Consider the following 19,259-nt stretch of genomic DNA (forward strand, 5'->3'; position numbering starts at 1 on the left):
AATTGTAACTCAATAAATAACACTGCATTTAGCAATATATATTACATTGATAAGGTTACCATAAAATGTGCAAAATTCAAGTATATAATTTTCATACCCAGGCACACACCACCACGAGCGTGCACCTGTTTATGAGTTACATTTCCAACCTTACAATATGGACGTTACAAATTGCAACATTTGAAATGGTAAGAGCTTGTGGCTACATTCCACATCAAGCGTATATTGTCACAAGCTTATAGAGATAACTCTACAATGTTTGAGTCAGTACAAGCAGCATGATTACATCTGTATTAATAAGTTCTTCCATAAGACATTATGTCGTAAAGGATAACATTAATACAGAATCCTGCATACTACTAGAAAATTTACACCTGATGTTTGCAAAAAACAATCATAACTGGCACAACTGACATGACCAGTCTCCACATTATTCACTTCTTTCAATTATTATTATTATTATTATTATTATTATTATTATTATTATAGTAATTTTTGGTTAACCATATGTTCATTATAATTTTTATCAATTCTATAATGCAAGTATTAGATTCAATAGAATCACATTATTAACAGTATTGTGTAGAAATTAACTTTTTCTTATACATTTTTTATCTTGTTATTACCTTGTTGTCATTACCATCTCCATAGCAACTGGGTGTACATTTACAACATTCATTTTGATTATGATGTGTACCCTATCTTGTGTTGTGCATTAAAAAGCCAGGGTGTGGGCCAGCTGGGAGTTGGTCTTAGCCCCGTCCAGCAGGCCCGCCCAGCTACCCTAAATAATTGTCTTAACGGGCGATGTTTATAACCTTTGCTGTGTGATGCATTTAAAAAGACGATGTTTCATGAGCCAGTCTGGAGGAGGGGGTCCTTCACCCGACAGGTCCATGTCTCGTCTTCCCTAATTCTCTTTTGTCTATCGTGTGTCGCAATAGTAATGACAATGGTAATGAACAGCGTTCTTTTAACTCAATTTCCTAATTTTAATTATGACAGATCATGTGGAGACATTGGTGACAGTAGTTGTATCAGCACGATATTATATATTATACTCATTTTAATAGACAGTGACAGAAATCCTGCTTAGTGATTACATTTGACATATTGCCTTAAGATACTTATCTTAAATTGTTTTTTGAATTGATGAAAATTTACAGCACTTTTTAATTCATCCTTTAAGTCATTCCATAAGTTCACACCTCTTCGAGTGACACATTGGCTCCTGAGGGTAGTACGAACACACTGCACCTTAAAATTAAGCGTTCCCCGCAAATTATATCCGCCTTCTCTGTTGGTGAATAATTGTTGGATGTTGCTAGGAAGTTGGTTAGCTCTAGCTTTAAATACAATTAAAAGCACTTTTAGTTTTATTAAATCTTCAAGTTTTAGAAGGTTAGATTTTATAAACAGTGTGTTGGTATGGTCCCTGAAATCAATGTTGTGCACTATCCTAATAGCTTTTTTTTTGTAGTTTAAATACAGTCTCTAGATGGCTACTGTAGGTATTTCCCCAAATCTCTGTGCAGTAACTGAGGTAAGGTAGTATAAGCGAATAGTACAAGATAAGGAGAGCTTGTTGGTCCAATAGATATCTACACTTGCCCATAATAGCAATATTTTTTGCTAATTTAGTACGTATGCTGTTTATTTGTGGTCTCCAGCTAATATTGTGTCTAAGAATCACTCCTAAGAATTTATACTCTTTTACTCTTTCTATTTCAACTTTGTTAATTTTGATTTGAAGCTGTACATCCTCCTTACGTTTACCAAATAACATCACTTTTGTTTTCATTATATTTAATGATAATTTGTTTTGATTGAACCATTTTTTAAGTTTTTCTAACTCCACTGTAATCTCATTCACAATTAGCTGAAGATTTTTGCCTGAGTATAAGATTGTGGTGTCGTCAGCAAATAATATAAATTTAAGTTTAGGTGATACATAGCACAGATCATTAATGTACACCAGGAACAATATTGGTCCCAATACCGAACCCTGGGGGACTCCACAAGTAATGCTCCTCCATCTTGACTTTTGCTCACCTACTTGTACAAATTGCTGTCTGTCAGTTAAGTAAGACTTCACCCAGTTATATGCAAGACCCCTTATCCCATTTTGTTGTAGTTTCTGTAAAAGTATTTCATGGTCTATAGTATCGAACGCTTTTTGGAGATCAATGAATATACCCACCGAGTACACTCTGCTGTCAATTTTGCCACTTATATATTCTATTAGATCAATTAATGCATGAGCAGTTGACCTATTTTTTCTAAAACCGTATTGACTATCGTGAAGTAAGTTATGGCTACTAATAAAGCCATTCAGGCGTGCAACAAAAAGTTTTTCCAATATTTTTGATAATTGAGAAAGTATAGAAATAGGTCGATAGTTTGTGAACTGATGACTATCCCCGTTTTTGTAAATTGGAATGACCTTTGCGATTTTCATGAGCTGAGGAACTTCTCCATTTAGAAAAGATGTGTTGCAGATATAGGCTAGAGGTGTTGCTATATTACATATTACTTTCTTGATTATGGCCATATCAAGGTCATTACAATCTGTAGACTTTTTATTTTTACAATCATTGACTATATTGATGATTTCATTCTCATTTGTTGCAGTCAGAAACATTGAGTGTGCAATTTTATTTGTGCAGCCAGCATAATTATAATCTGTGGTTGCAATCTTTGATGCAAGTTCTGGGCCGATGTTAACAAAAAAATCATTGAATGCGTTAACAAGTTTATCCATATTTGTTACTTTTTGGTCATTTTTAATCATGTAATCAGGAAACGTGGCATATTTATAATCTTTATTAATTACATTATTCAATACTCCCCAAAGACCTTTCATATTATTTTTATTTTTCTCAATCAGATTTCTGTAGTACAGTTTCTTACAAGTTTTTATAATACTTATTAATGTATTTTTGTACTTTTTATATTTTACTTCCGATTCTTTCGACCTTTTCCTTATAAAATTTTTATATAAGGTTTTTTTTTTTTACACGCATTTAACAATCCCTTTGTCATCCATGGACTTGTTTTATTCATCTGTGTATATGTATACGTTTTTACAGGGCAGTGTTGATAAGTTATTAAATGTATTAACAAAACTATAATATGCTTTGTTTACATCATTTTCTCCAAGAACATCATCCCAATTTTGTTTGGACAGGCTTTGGTTAAGAGTATTTATTGACTGTTCAGATCTTAGTCTGATTTTCTTTGTTATTGTTTTACTTATCTGTTTCGTTTTTATTCTTTTTTCATAGGATATAAAAATTGGTAAGTGATCGCTGATATCATTAACCAGCAATCCACTTGATATATTAGTATTCTGAATATTTGTGAATATGTTATCAATTAAGGTAGCGCAGTGTGCAGTAATCCTTGTGGGACGCGTAATTGTTGGATATAAAGAAAGACTGTACATAGTATCTATGAATTTTCCAGTGGGTCTATGCAATTTTGCTTTTAATAAATCTATGTTGAAATCCCCACATATAATTAGATCTTTATGATTCCTATTTATAAATAACCTTTCCATGTGATCAATAAACACTTCCATGTCTGCACCCGGAGCTTTGTAAATGCAGGATATAAGCATTTTTTTCATTTTATCAGAAATTATCTCAACCGTGACACATTCAAACACATGATCTATTTCCATAATCATACAATCAACCTTCTGAGCTTTCAATTCTTTTTGCACATAAAGTGCAACCCCCCCACCAGATTTATGGTGTCTGTTCTGATTGTACATTTGGTAGTCATCAAGTTTAAAATTCCCATATTTGTTGTCATTTATCCATGTCTCTGATAGTGCAACTACATTGAATTTGACATCTAGCTTGTTCAGATATTCTTTAACATATTCAAAGTTTGCGTATAAACTGCGGCAGTTTAGGTGCATTATTAACATACGATCTGCCTTTTTTAATGTTTTAATTTGTTCGTCGCGATAATATTTACAGTTATGAGAGATAGAATTATAAAAATGTATATCAGGATCCACATTATTTAGCATATTCATTGGTTTGTGCTCACCATTTGAAAATATTTCTAACTCTGAGTCCTGAATATCACTTGTATCTTCATTGTCAGATGAGGACGAGTCGTTAGTTAGAATGTCTGTCATGGTGAATGAAAGTTTGGTTATCTGTTACCTTATCTGTACTGGTCCAGTTCAGAGCATTCCTTAATCAGCAGGACTTTAGCTTGTTCAGGAGATCCATTCAATTTGATGAACACCCTGCAATTGGATGTCCATGTTGCCTGGATCTTGTTTTCTTTGCTAAATTGCCGTGCTTGTCTGGCGATGTCAGAGTTTTTCTTTGTCAAATGTTCGTTGATGTACACATTTGTCCCTTTCAGGTTTCTTCCTTGCTTGAGTAGTGCGATTTTTTGTTTCCTGGTTGCGAATCTCAGTATTATGCTTGGTTTGACTTGTTTGTCCTTGCGAGGCAGCGGGTGGCAGGCCTCAATATCCTTACTGTCCAAGACAATCCCTTTGCTGTTCATGAACCGTACCACTTGTTGCTCCACTGACTCCAAGTCTTGGTCAGTTGGCTCACCTCCGCCTGACGCTACTGCTCTGGCATAGGAGCGCGGCTTGACATCCAGGCCCGATATGATGAGATCATTAATTCGGGTGTAGTGCTCCAAATCCGCCAGTCGGTTTTCCAAGGTAATTATTATTATTTTATTTTTATTTTATTTTTTTATTCGTTTTGTTTTTTTAACTCTTTCACTTCAAGCATCAATTCCATTATGGTCGTTTGTTGCATTGAAATTTTTTTCGTCTCAGCTGTCAAGGTGTTAAGAGAGATTTTTATGTTTTCCAATTCCTCCTCCATTATTGCGCTATTAGTTTTCCTCGGCATATCTCCGCATCGGGGGTATTGTACCCGGGACGACAGCGTTGTTGTTGTTATTACAGCCACCTACGTAGAAGGTACCGTAGTAGCGCGTGGTAGTACCAGAGTGATGAGATAGTTAGTAGATTGTGTTCACTGAATCGTTGGCTGTCTGAGTGGTGTCCGTGTAATAATATAGAATTCATAGACAATTGGAAAAGTTTTTGGGGCAAACCTGACCTGTTGAAAAGAGATGGTATTCATCCCTCCTGGGATGGTGCTGCTCTTCTCTCTAGTAATATGGCTCATAGTCTTAGAGCTCAAACATGACAATCTGGGGCTCAGGTCAGGAAGCAGACAGACTGGCTAAACCGACCGTCTGCTAGCGGCCTCACATCACCAAGGTCAGATAAATCCCATCACATAGAGCCTCTTTCACCTAGCTATCATCATATAGAGACTGTGTCTGTTCCCCGAATTTGGAAATCCAAAAAACGTTTTAACCCATCTAAGGTTATAAATTTAATTGATGTTCAACAAATAAAAAACAGCTATAATACAGATGAGCAAATGCTAAAGCTTGGGTTGCTGAATATTCGATCGCTTACTTCAAAAGCACTCATTGTTAATGATATGATTTCAGATAATAACCTAGATGTGCTGTGTTTGACAGAAACCTGGCTAAAACCAAACGATTACATTACTTTAAATGAGACCACCCCGCAAGATTACTGTTATAAACATGAGCCCCGTCTTAAACGCAAAGGGGGAGGAGTTGCTGTAATCTACAGTAATATTTTCAAAACCACTAAGAAATCAAGTTTTAAATATAATTCTTTTGAAGCATTGGTGCTTAATGTAAAATATAGTGTAAACGATAAATCGCGTTTGAGATTTGTGCTGGCTACTGTATACAGGCCACCAGGGCACCATACAGACTTTATCAAAGAATTTGCGGTCTTTCTATTAGAATTAATATTGACTGCAGATAAAGTACTAATTGTTGGTGATTTTAATATACACATCGATAATGAAAGAGATGCATTGGGATTGGCATTTAAAGACATTGTAAACTCAATTGGAGTTAGACAACACGTGTCAGGACCTACTCATCGTCGTAATCATACTCTAGATCTAATATTATCACACGGAATAGATGTTGATGCCGTTGAAATTCTGCAGCAGAGCGATGACATCTCAGATCATTATCTAGTCTCGTGTAAATTACATTTAGCCAAGGCTGCAAAGCCAACTCCGTGTTATAAATATGTTAGACCTATCACTTCTGCTACTAAAAATTGCTTTATTAATAATCTTCCTGATCAGTTTCATCATCTCAGCATCCCGGATAGCTTAGAAGAACTCGATATTACAACAGAAACGTTTAACTCTCTCTTTTCCAGCACTTTAGACACAGTTGCTCCGTTGCGCTTAAAGAAGATTAAAGAGAATAGTCCGACGCCGTGGTACAACGAGCACACTCGGGCCCTTAAGAGAGCAGCTAGAAAAATGGAACGAAACTGGAAGAAAACAAAACTAGAGGTATTTCGCTTTTAATGGAAGGAGAGCTCGATTACTTACAGAGAGGCTTTAAAAGCTGCTAGATCTGCTTATTTTTCAACCCTATTAGAAGAAAATAAACATAATCCTAGGTATTTATTTGAAACAGTGGCTAAACTAACGAAAAATAAAGCTTCAAGCACCGAAGTTTCCAAGCAACACAGCAGTAATGACTTTATGAACTTCTTCACTTATAAGATTGATAATATCAGGGACAAAATTATAACTATGCAACCGTCCACTACAGTATCGCATCAGTGCATTGTAGTCTCCGTGAGGAAAAATTTGATTCATTCGTTGCTATAGGAGAGGAAGAATTTACTGAACTCGTTTAATCATCTAAATCTACAACATGTATGTTAGACCCTATACCAACTAAGCTACTGAAAGAGATGCTTCCAGAGGTCATAGATCCTCTTCTTAATATCATTAATTCGTCTTTGTCTCTAGGATACGTACCAACAAACTTTAAGCTGGCTATGATTAAACCGCTTGTTAAAAAAACGCAATTTGATCCTACAGAATTAGTCAATTACAGGCCGATCTCGAATCTACCTTTTATGTCAAAGATATTAGAAAAGGCAGTATCTTCACAACTATGTTCCTTTCTTGAGAGAAATGATATCTGCGAGGATTTTCAGTCCGGATTTAGACCGTACCATAGTACCGAGACTGCACTCGTAACAAATTATTTGCTCTTATCATCCGATCGTGGTTGTATCTCGCTATTAGTGTTACTCGATCTTAGTGCTGCATTTGACACCATTGACCACAACGTTCTTTTAAATAGATTAGAACATTATGTTGGCATTACGGGAATTGCACTAGCATGGTTTAAATCATACTTATCTGACCGTTATCAGTTTGTAGCAGTAAATGAAGAGATGTCTCATCGATCACAAGTTCAGTATGGCGTACCACAAGGCTCAGTACTAGGACCGCTGCTGTTCACTCTGTACATGCTACCATTAGGAGATATCATTAGGAAACATGGAATTAGCTTCCACTGTTATGCCGACGACACTCAGCTCTATATTTCTTCAAAACCTAACGAAACTTATCAATTCACAAAATTAACGGAATGCATAGCGGATATAAAAAATTGTATGACCCGTAATTTCCTACTTCTAAATTCTGAAAAAACAGAGTTTCTAATTATTGGACAAAAAACTTCCTCACGTAATAACCTAGAATACTGTCTAACACTTGATGGCTGCTCTGTTAAGTCTTCGTCGTCGGTTAGGAACCTGGGTGTGCTCTTTGATACCAATCTTTCTTTTGAAAGTCACGTGTCTAGTATCTGTAAAACTGCATTTTTCCATCTTAAAAATATATCTAAATTACGCCATATGCTCTCATTGACAAATGCGGAACAATTAGTTCATGCGTTCATGACCTCAAGGCTAGATTATTGTAATGCTCTACTGGGTGGTTGCCCTGCATGCTTAATAAACAAACTACAGCTGGTCCAAAACGCAGCAGCTCGAGTTCTTACCAGAACCAGGAAGTATGACCATATTAGCCCAGTTCTGTCAACACTGCACTGGCTCCCTATTAAACATCGCATCAATTTTAAAATATTGCTGATTACTTACAAAGCACTAAATGGTTTAGCTCCGCAGTACTTGAGCGAGCTCTTAACGCATTATAGTCCGTCACGTCTATTGCGATCTCAAAATTCCGGCCAGTTAGTAATACCTAGAATATCAAAGTCGACTGCTGGCGGTAGATCCTTTTCCTATTTAGCACCAAAACTCTGGAACAGTCTTCCTACCATTGTCCGGGAAGCAGACACACTCTGTCAGTTCAAAGCCAGATTAAAGACACATCTCTTTGACCTAGCATTCACATAATACATGATAGACTTCTATAATTTAATGTTAGGCTGCATAGATTAGGTCAGCTGGAACCGGGAACACTTCCCATAAATCCTGATGTACTCGTTACATCATGAGAAGAATGGCATCTACGCTAATTTTAGTGTCTGTGTTTATCCCGAGGTTTTCCTGCAGCCTGCCGGATCCAGGCCGTATCCAGATCTGACGAAGGACCTTCGCCTGGACCGATGACAACGCAGTGCTGAAGTGCCAACTAGTCTCTCCCAATGGAGGATCCCTCTACCACTCTACAGATAAGGCGTTGTTGGTAGGGCTGCACGTTTTCAAGTTTTTCATTAACCGTTAACCGAGGCCCTTAGCGGTTAATACTCGGTTAACCATAGTGTGCGCGCTGCAACCCCGAGATAGGCGAAATTTGCGGGTGGGACATGTCCTCACCACTTTTGAAACATCTCGCGGCACGAATACCAGTACAAATAAACAAAACATCTCCAGTTAACTAGAGCATTCATTTCGTTCGTTTTTTTTAGGCGATCTAGCGCTGAAATGTTTTGTTTTTTAAATCAAGTGATCAAAGTGCTCGTTGCCGCTGCGATCGAGAAGGGTCTTGTAAAACGTGCTGAGGTATTATTAATTCGTGGCCACGAAACAATTCACCTGAATATTCACAAAAAAAAAAAAAAAGGAATAAAAAGCTGTACAAGAATAGTCGGCCTTCACTGAAGAGCTATCTTCACAGGTAAGAAAAACAGTTTAATAATTATTATTAATTCGTGGCCACGAAATAATTCACCTGAATATTCACCAATTCACAAAAAAAAATAGGTCTTTATAGCATTCACTAATTAATAGTATCAAACTGTTTTTGGCCACGTTGTAATTCGTTAAATCAAAATGAGGGAGGGAATTAGTTCAACGTGTCCACGATTTATTAAAACGAGGGAACAAATAAGTCGTCGTAACAACTAATTATTTAGATCAGTGGACAGGGCGCATAAGAACAAACAGTGAGAGAGCCCCGGCCGCGCGCGCGCAAGCACTGTCACCGCCTTCAAACATCACGAGCACTGTATTGCTCTCTCTCCCTCGCGCATATCAACACAATAGTAAAAGGTCGGAAGACCGATTGTGTTTTATAGATTAGTAGTTTGTTCATATAAAGTGTTTGATTAGCAAGTACATGTTTAGGAAATGCATAATACAAATTGTATGGGTTAATTTAACGGTAAACGGACTCTGCGGGTAAAACTGTTGTGATGAAACTGCGCATGCGCGGGGTAAAACTGCTGGGGTAAAGCTGTGGCTCTGCGGCTCTGCGGACAGATATTATTGTGCTGCGATCAGTGGAGCGGATACTACTGACTGACTATGTTTCTGGCTCGCGCACAGCCTTCACTCTCGGACGCGCGCTTTCTTTGCCCGCTTCATATTAGAAAACTGGTCTAGTAGTCTCTGGTGGTGCAAAAATGTATTACAATTAAATTCAATGCACGCCATTGACGCCATTTAACCGAGCAAAATGTTTCACTCGGTTACGCAATTTTTAACGGTTAATCGGTTAACCGGTTAACCATGGACACCCCTAGTTGTCGGGAATATTTCGTTTCGCGTTCCTACCCCAAAGCAACAAAATAAAATAAAATTCTTTATCAAAATTTACAAGGAAAGACAAGTACTTGTTTTAGGCTTGGCTTGTAGGGACTTCCAAACCTGCGTTTTTCAAATGCACATACCTATAGAACCCATTCTAAATGCGCATGTGAACTGACTGACAGCGTTTCTCACAGGTTCACGTTTAAAGTCTGTGTAGAGGGAATGGTGTCGTCTTAGCGGCCCTTAATTTAATAAATTATCGTTGCGACGGAAGCGAATCAATCAAAACTAACTTTAGATGGAAAATAACTTAACTCTGCTATAAAGCCAAAACAATCTCTGTTACCTTAAATTATACGCTTATCTCTGTGAAGCTGCTTTGAAACAATCTACGTTGTTAAAAGCGCTATATAAATGGAGATGACTTGACTTGACTTGACTATTGTAAAATGTGCTATATAAATAAAGGAGACTTGACTCTCTCACACACATCTGGACCTCATCTCATTGTGTCCTCACTGTCATGATCACGTTTCACACACCTGTCATCCACTCTCCTCACGGTCTCTCTGTCTCTCAGGTTCTCCTATCAGGTGAAAGTGGGGGTGGGGGGGGGGTCGCTCCTTCCTCCCCATGAGCGGCTCCTCAAAGCAGCAGGCCAGAGAGAAGGCGGCCCAAGCAGCCGTGGACATCCTTATTGCAGAGGACTCTCAGGTACTCATACTCTCTCTCTCTCTCACACACACACACACACACACACACACAACCCTAAAGCTTTGACTGTCAGTAGCTTTTCACACTGAAGCTTGATTCCTTTCCCCATTAACACCTGATCTATGATGTCCATAGCCGTCCTCCAGCATTCCCACAGCTCCCGGACCCGGACCCGGACCCCAAGGGGCTTTTGGACCCGGACCCCAAGGGGCTTTTGGACCCTGAACCCAAGGGGCTTTTGGACCCTGGACCCCAAGCGGCTTTTGGACCCGGACCCCAAGCTGCTTTTGGACCGGGACCCCAAGGGGCTTTTGGACCCGGACCCCAAGGGGCTTTTGGACCCGGAACCCAAGGGGCTTCTGGACCCGGAACCCAAGGGGCTTCTGGACCCGGAACCCAAGGGGCTTCTGGACCCGGAACCCAAGGGGCTTCTGGAACCTGAACCGAAGGGGCTTCTGGACCCTGAACCCAAGGGGCTTTTGGACCCGGACCCCAAGGGGCTTTTGGACCCGGAACCCAAGGGGCTTCTGGACCCGGAACCCAAGGGGCTTCTGGACCCGGAACCCAAGGGGCTTCTGGAACCTGAACCGAAGGGGCTTCTGGACCCTGAACCCAAGGGGCTTCTGGACCCTGAACCCAAGGGGCTTTTGGACCCGGACCCCAAGGGGCTTTTGGACCCTGAACCCAAGGGGCTTTTGGACCCGGACCCCAAAGGGCTTTTGGACCCGGACCAGCTTCTGGGCCCCACGTTAAAAGATTAAGGTTATTATTAGGGGCCAAGCCCCGAAGGGGCTATGGCACCTATTGTATCTGTTAGTTTTCTTATTATTATTATTATTATTATTATTATTCTTCCTCCTCTTGAAGTCTATGGCAGCCCTATGAACCATACATAGGAAAATGATGAAATTTGGCACACTTGTAGTGATGGTAATGAAAAGTAATTGTAGCAATTTTTGAGTCTCTAGGTCCAACTCTATAGCGCCACCAGCAGTTCAAAAATTCAACATTGAAATGGTTATAACTTTTGAACCCTTTGATCTAGAAAAATGAAACTTAGTACACCTGATTCATCTCATCATGCTGATCAGAACCAATATCTTACATTAAGACTCCGCCCATTACAGTAGTGGCCATTTTGAAAAGTACAGTATGCAGTTTTTTTGCTACTCCTCCTTCAAAATTGGTCTAATTTTGTCCAAACATGTACTCAAATGATCTTCGGACTGAGCCGCATAAAAGTACTGTCCCCGATTTTTTTGCTATACTGGAAAAAAAAAGTTATGATGTCGCAAACTTAACGAGGTCGACCCAAAATTGGTTCAGAAGCTATAGCTCGGCCAAACTTTGATCAATCAAAACGAAAATTGGTACACTTCATCGGAAGCATGATCTGAGGTTCCATGCCAAAGTTGGGAACAGCGCCACCTACGGGTCATGAGATATGGAAAATGCATATTTTGGCCAATAACTTATGAACAGTTTGTCAGAAAATTATAAACTTGGTGTCTATCGATTCCTTGGGTCATGACAAATCCGTGGATATCGATTTTGCCATGATGGGATGTACCACGTGTCCGCCATTTTGAATGATGTCATAATTTGCAATATCTTTTAAACTATTTGAAATTTCTTCACCAAATTTGGTATGGATCATCATTAGCATGGCCCGAAGGTACCTGAGAAATTTGATCACAGCGCCACCTAGTGTTCCAGAGATATCATTGTTTTTTGAAAAAACGCTTATAACTTTTGCTAACATTGCTTGAAATTTGATTTCTTTATGTCAATATATTCCTTGGCTTATGCCGATTTCAACGATATCTCATATGTTATTTATCAACAATGTGACTGGCCGCCATATTTGAGCGAATGTAAAACAGTTTTTTCGCTACTCCTCCTTCAAAATTGGTCTAATTTTGTCCAAACATGTACTCAAATGATCTTCGGACTGAGCCGCATAAAAGTACTGTCCCCGATTTTTTTGCTATACTGGAAAAAAAAAGTTATGATGTCGTAAACTTAATGAGGTCGACCCATAATTGGTTCAGAGGCTGTAAGTTGTGAACAGTTTGTCACAAAATCATAAAATTGGTGTCTATCGATTCCTTGCGTCATGTCGAATCTGAGGATATCTATTTTGCCAGAATTGGATATACCACATCATAAGCTACATTAGCATTAAGATAGCTTAGCATGCTAATCTGGTTAACTTGCGTTTGTGTGCTCATTCTTTCACTGAAACCACTCCTCTGCAGTTTTGTAAAACATGTCCTCTGGGTGGCGCAATCTGTTCAACCATGCATCGTGAATCCCGAACCATTCTGGTCGTGGGTTCGAGACCAGTGTGGGGCGACTTTGAAATTGTGTATAAATTGTCATTTGAGCTCCTTTATTAGCTGGGTAAGAGCTGTACTAATGTTTCTTACACTGGGATTAGATTAGATCAAATTTAACAAGGTCGACCCAAAATTGGTTCAGAGGCTGTAACTTGTGAACCATTTGTCACAAAATCATAAAATTGGTGTCTATCGATTCCTTGCATGTCGAATCTGAGGATATCTATTTTGCCAGGATTGGATGTACCACGTCATAAGCCATAAGCTACATTAGCATTAAGCTAGCTTAGCATGCTAATCTGGTTAACTTGCTTTTGTGTGCTCATTCTTACACTGAAGCTCTCCTCTGTTTGTGATTGTACGTCCTCTGAGTGGCGCAATCTGCTGAACCATGTGTTACTAATCCCGAGCCGTTCCGGTTGTGGGTTCGAACCCCGTGTTGGATTAGTATAAAAATTGTGTTGATTCAAGCATTGTTCTAATCTTTTGCTCTGACCTATCTTAGATCTATCTTAGAATCAACCTCACCTGCTCTAGGAACACAGACGAATGACTCCACCTCTTTTCAGCCTCATTTGAAAGCAGACACTTCGCAATTTGTTGCCAAGACAGAATTAATTATTGTCACAAGAAACGCACTTATAAAGAGCTTAAATGTACGGTGAAGTAATTTAAAACACATATTTAGGATGTGGCTGTAATAACACAAAACATATATCTTCATAAAAGTTTGTTTATTATCTTGAACATTCATCCCTCAGAATGTCTTTACCTGCATGTTATTCAGCTGCACCGATCGTTAAATGCTATATAAAGGATTTTCTGAAATGTTTTGAACACTTTCTAGGCAAGGGCGCCCTCTAACTTCATGTATGAATGAAACAGACATTACATGACACATGCTGCATAATTCTCATATCACCTCATTTTGGGTAAAAATTAAATAAATAGTACTCATCTATATAGAAATGAAGTAAACAGAATAACCCATCAATACTTTAATACTCCAAATGTACACACTAACTAAAACCGCTAAGGGAATTTTGTTGTTCAATGGATATAACTGATACTTAATATTGAATAGACTTACCACAATCTCTATTTGATGCATTGTATGCAAAACATTGACTGCTTTGATTCATATTAATTACTTTGTCTGGACCAGTGATAATATCAACAACAGCAGTAACACAGACTTAACAGACAGTTTCATCATACCAGTATCATTGCTGTACATGTCACTCAACTTTTCAAAGTTTACCACACAAAAATTATATTTACTAAAATGAATAAAGAAATAATTCCATAAAATATCATTGTCATTTTTCTTTATTGCACAATACTTGTAAATATCTATAAAAAACTATACATAAATCGGTGTATTATTTTTACCTGCCTATACCACAAATACATAACAGGCAAAAATCAAATGTAGTGTAATGACAAACAAGCCAATTAACTTACAGGTATTAATCTATCCACAACTTACCACTAAAGACCTTAATTAACTAATAAACTTAAAATCAACATCAACGAATGACAAACTCCAATTAATTAACTATGAACCAACTCAATCTGTTTTAATTAGTAATGGTACATTCCCAATCAATTGTGAATTATGTTAAATACCAGAGTATCCTGCAAAGAATTCCATTAGAACTTTTCCACTGTAAGAACAGAAATATTGAAAAACAAAATTGAGAGAAAAATGAACCAACTTCCAGACTCAATTTCAGGATACGTGCATTCTGTATCACCCATAAAACTATCTAAAATTAATAGCAAATACTTCACCGCTTCACTACAAACCGACAGGGACACATACCACCACACCGTCATCTTTCAGTGTAATCAACAAACCTCATGGAACAATGCTGCAAGAAACTGCTCTGCAATCAAACTCATGAATGCAAAGAAAGTTCCAAGTAAGTATGCCTTGTATATTTTACTCCACTTTTTATTTGTAGTCATTTTTAATTGTGATCCCATAAGTTACTTTACTTTTTTTTTTTCCTTTGGTTGCCCAAGATTTTTCTAGTCAACTAGCAATTGTTCACTTAAGCAATTAGTCAACGGATAGCACATTTATATGAATAAATCATAAGCCTTTAATCCCCTATGTACATAATCAACTAATCAGTGCTCAAACACATAAAGCTTGCTGTGGTGCACCTGCAAACAATAATTAATGTGTCTTGAAAAAACAAGAAACTGTTTCATGCAGATTACATAATCTGAAAGTGTTTAAGATTTGAATCAGTTCATGTTTTTTAAAGTAGACATTTCAAACTTTCCATTAATATATTTCTCATGTCTGTGAGGCACGTATATAGTTGTATACATGGTTTCGGTTTACTTTTGTGACGTGGTCAACATTTATTACAAACTCACAATGCTTTGTTTGTTGTTATTATTAGTATTTAAAAAAAATGACATGGTATTTTAAGTAAAATGTAAGTGATTGCACATGTGCCTCCTTGTCATCTAATTTTTTAAAAATGTTTCTTTCATTTTCCAGACAGCAATGACACAAAATATGATATCCAGAGTACCAGCTCTACAACACTCGAAGTGACTCAAGTACCATTCCCCCATAAACCCCCAAAGCAACTATACCCCTCCACCATTGCCGAAATGAAAACCCTAGATGCACAGCATCATGTAAGTTGCACAACATTTTTCCATACAAATTAAAAGTTGAAGTACATTGAAAACAAATGGCATGACTGATTTCTCTCTCGCACTCTCTTTGTGTACAGATACCCACACTAAAAGCCAAAGTAACAAAGATACAGTCTGTTAAAAATTTATTTTTTAACAAGACTGAAGGAGAGGTAATGAACTGTTGGATAAATGATGAAACCGGAGGAATTCAAATTGCCTTGTGGGACAACTTTATTAATGACGTCCATCAAGGGAATTCGTATGACTTTACGAACTTAATGACAAAAAGGTACCAACAAAAAACCTTTTTACAATCAACCAGACACTCGACAATTACACCTTCAAAAGTTCAAATTTCTACTGGACCACTTCACCAAATGTCTGAAGACGAAATTACTTCTCACAAAACCATCCCCTCTGCTTTGCAAGGTGTCCAAATAAACATTAGTAAACACTGCCCAAAGTGTGCCACTCTTCAGCAAGATTTTTCTCCGCAATTTGCTTTCCACCGCTGCACAAAGTGCAAAATGTTAAGGAGTGGCACCGCTTACGTCACAAAACTCGGTGGCATTTTTGAGTTTAAAGAAAACAAAACGGAGCTCTCTTTAACAGTGTCAAATTCCATTTTGAAGACATTTTTAGCACCACTACTTGACCTGAACCACACCGATGCCCAGGACATCGAACAGCTGTTCCTGGCCATGAACAGTTTAACCGTAACATTTACACACAACATGCAGGTTCTACAAATGCAAACAACACCCAACCACGATACTGATGAGGAACTTCTTCACATTGAAGAAACTGAATTATCACAAGAACCTGCCAGAGTTTTCATCCCGCAAAAAACACCTGTAACAGAAACCAAACATTCAAGCGACAAACAATTTGTTCAAATTGAAGAAACTCAATTATCACAAGAACCTGCTGCAGTTTTCATCCCGCAAAAAACACCTGCAACAGAAACCAAACATTCAAGCGACGAACAATTTCTTCAAATTGGAGAAACTGAATCATCACAAGAACCTGCTGCAGTTTTCATCCCGCAAAAAAGACCTGTAACAAAAAACAAACAATTTTGTAAAAAAACAAAACTTGTGATAAGTCTATATAGCCTGTATAACTTGTATTTTGTTGTAAAAAATGTGTAGATGTGTATCTATAGGGGTTTACTTTTCAATAGTTAAAATGTTTGTTTGTTTTTTTCCCCCATTTCTAGTTGCTAAAATTTGTAATGGAAATATACATTACTATAAAATGATTTAATTATGATGCTTTTTTCCTACTTGATTAAATGTTTAAGTTTTGCAACTATAGAGGATGCTTTCTTTATCAATGTTTTGCTTTCTTTATCAATGTTTTACTTTTGATGGTTAATTTTTTTTTTTTAACCCAAATTGATTTCCTTCTAAATAAATGCAATACGTCACTAACTTTTGTCCTCTTTATCTTTGTACCTGTACTTCCATTTATATTGCTTTAAATTTTGGTTTGTTTTTAAACTCCAACTAATCCTCTTTTCATACGAACTGTACTTTAATTTTAGTCCCCTATAAAATTTCCATTATTGGTCTAAATGTCTAGTGTGTAATTTCAGTCAAATTATAAATGAGCTGCACAAAAATGGTTAAACCAGATTTTTTTTTCTTAAATTGTTCCCAACCAAGAACTCAGAAACTGCAATGTGTTGGCCAACCACATGTTACTGTTGTAAATGACATGCAGTTGACCAAAAGACTGTGGTTTCCACATTCCAGATACATTGTCTTGTTTATTCAATTGTTTCAGCACTGCAATGAACTTTGAATTGTTACAATGAAAATAAATACTACTATAAGGGCTGAACTATCACCCCTCAGTACTGATACATTCTGAATTACCTATAACCCAGATAAATATATATTTTGCTCTTTCTCTGAACATTTATAAAGCTGTGAATTGTCACTTGAATTATTTTTACCCAGATAATACTTACATTAATCTTTCTTCCCATTTAATTAGAAATGTGTTTTCTTACACATTCCGAATGAACCATGTGTCCGCCATTTTGAATTTTGTCATAAATTGACATATCTTTTAAACTATTTGACATATCACAAAAGTTGGTAGGGATGATCAACACCATGTCCTGAAGGTACCTGAGAAGTTTGAACACAGCGCCACCTAGTGTTCCAGAGTTATGTTTTTTGCAAAAATGCTTAACTTTTGAAAACATTGTTCAAATTTTGATTGCTTTATGTCATTACGTTCCTTGGTTTATGCCAATTCCGACAATGTCTCATTTGTCATTTTCCAACAATGTGACAGTCCGCCATGTTGGAACCAGGGGCGTAGCCAGAATTTTATTTTTGGGGGGGCCCATCTTAAAATGAGGGGGCAACTAATATATATAGGCCTATATATATATAGCCTAGGACATAGCTCGGCGATTATTATCTTTTACATGAAGTAGCCTACGATGGCGATTATAAAAAGTGTCAATGATGTCATCTTACTCAGCAAATAAGAGTTTGGTTCCAAAACGCGATAAACGTTAAACTTAAATATATATATATTAGTTCCCGCAAAAATCTGTATTGTATCTGGTCGCGTTGAAAAGTCCATTTTTAATTTTACGTAAAATGCGAGTTCAGCGCATCATTCCACGCTTTGTAAACCGTAACGGCGGCGCTTTGAATACACCCGGCATCCTAGTTTTCCTTCTACATTGTGATCCACAAATAATAATAGGCTAATAATAATAATAATAATAATTTTGACGGCATTGGTGACCCTGGGGGTGGTTTCTGCGGTGGGGAAGAAACGTAAACCATCGAAATCTAATAATTTAGGCTACTTGAGGAGATTAAGATGAGGCACGCGGGAGGAGGAAAAATCTTGACTGTTGCTTGTTCTCACACGACAGCATCAAACTTCTGTCACGCTGACACGTTGACTCCAGGGGATCTTTTGAAAAACTTTCAATTGTTTTACTCAAAGTCAACGAAAAACCGTAAAAAAAAGTCCAGGAGGTATTTCTTAGCGATGGTGATTTAATGTAGGCTATGTTTAGTACAGTGCCTGTAAATTAGGCTATAAGATTAGTATTGACCAAGTTCAGAGGCTGTCATATGTGGATCAACTTACTTTGTTGTGTATTTCAACAGTTAAAATATGAAAAACTTTTATATTGATTCAATGGATTAATTGCATTTTGGAAAAAAAGGTGTCATGAATTTATTGCATTTTGTGGGGAAACTAATCCTTTTTTATAATACATATTTGAAAATCAAAATATGGATTTGAAATTGTTATGTTATTATAACCTAAAATATGCTATGTGAAAGTTTGAAACAAAAAATAGTGGTTTTAACCTTTCCACTCTCTTGGTAAAGAAAACACATTATTTACTCAAAATTAATCATAATGAATTTATCGCGTTTTGAAACCAAACTCTTCATATACAACAGATATAGGCTATACAGGAAATGTGGTCATCACTGGTTGTGATGGCGGTTCATAAATTGCAAACAAGTCATTGCGCATTGTGCCGATCTGAGTCGAAGTCTCACCGTATTCTGTGATGAAATATGTGCGTTTCTGTCTCCTAGCCGCTTCACTCGCTGTCGTCTTGTAGTAAGCTGAAGCAAACTCAGATGTAGATGGCTTATTTTCTCCTTCTCGCTCATCTTTTCGTGCGTAAT

General features: G+C 37.5%; 1 protein-coding gene across 1 annotated transcript; it reads left to right on the forward strand.

Annotated features, from left to right (window-relative positions):
• Nucleotides 1-4,531: 4,531 nt before the first annotated feature.
• LOC308684224 (uncharacterized protein) lies at nt 4,532-11,536 on the forward strand (the record flags this gene model as incomplete). The annotated part of the gene is made up of 3 exons (XM_081355338.1): nt 4,532-4,572; nt 10,440-10,573; nt 10,709-11,536. 3 exons carry the CDS (start codon nt 4,532-4,534, stop codon nt 11,332-11,334), a joined length of 801 nt encoding a protein of 266 aa, XP_081211464.1. The 3' UTR covers nt 11,335-11,536.
• Nucleotides 11,537-19,259: the final 7,723 nt, after the last annotated feature.

This window comes from Scardinius erythrophthalmus, assembly GCF_964197995.2.
Source record: "Scardinius erythrophthalmus genome assembly, chromosome: 24".
Taxonomy (NCBI): domain Eukaryota; kingdom Metazoa; phylum Chordata; class Actinopteri; order Cypriniformes; family Leuciscidae; genus Scardinius; species Scardinius erythrophthalmus.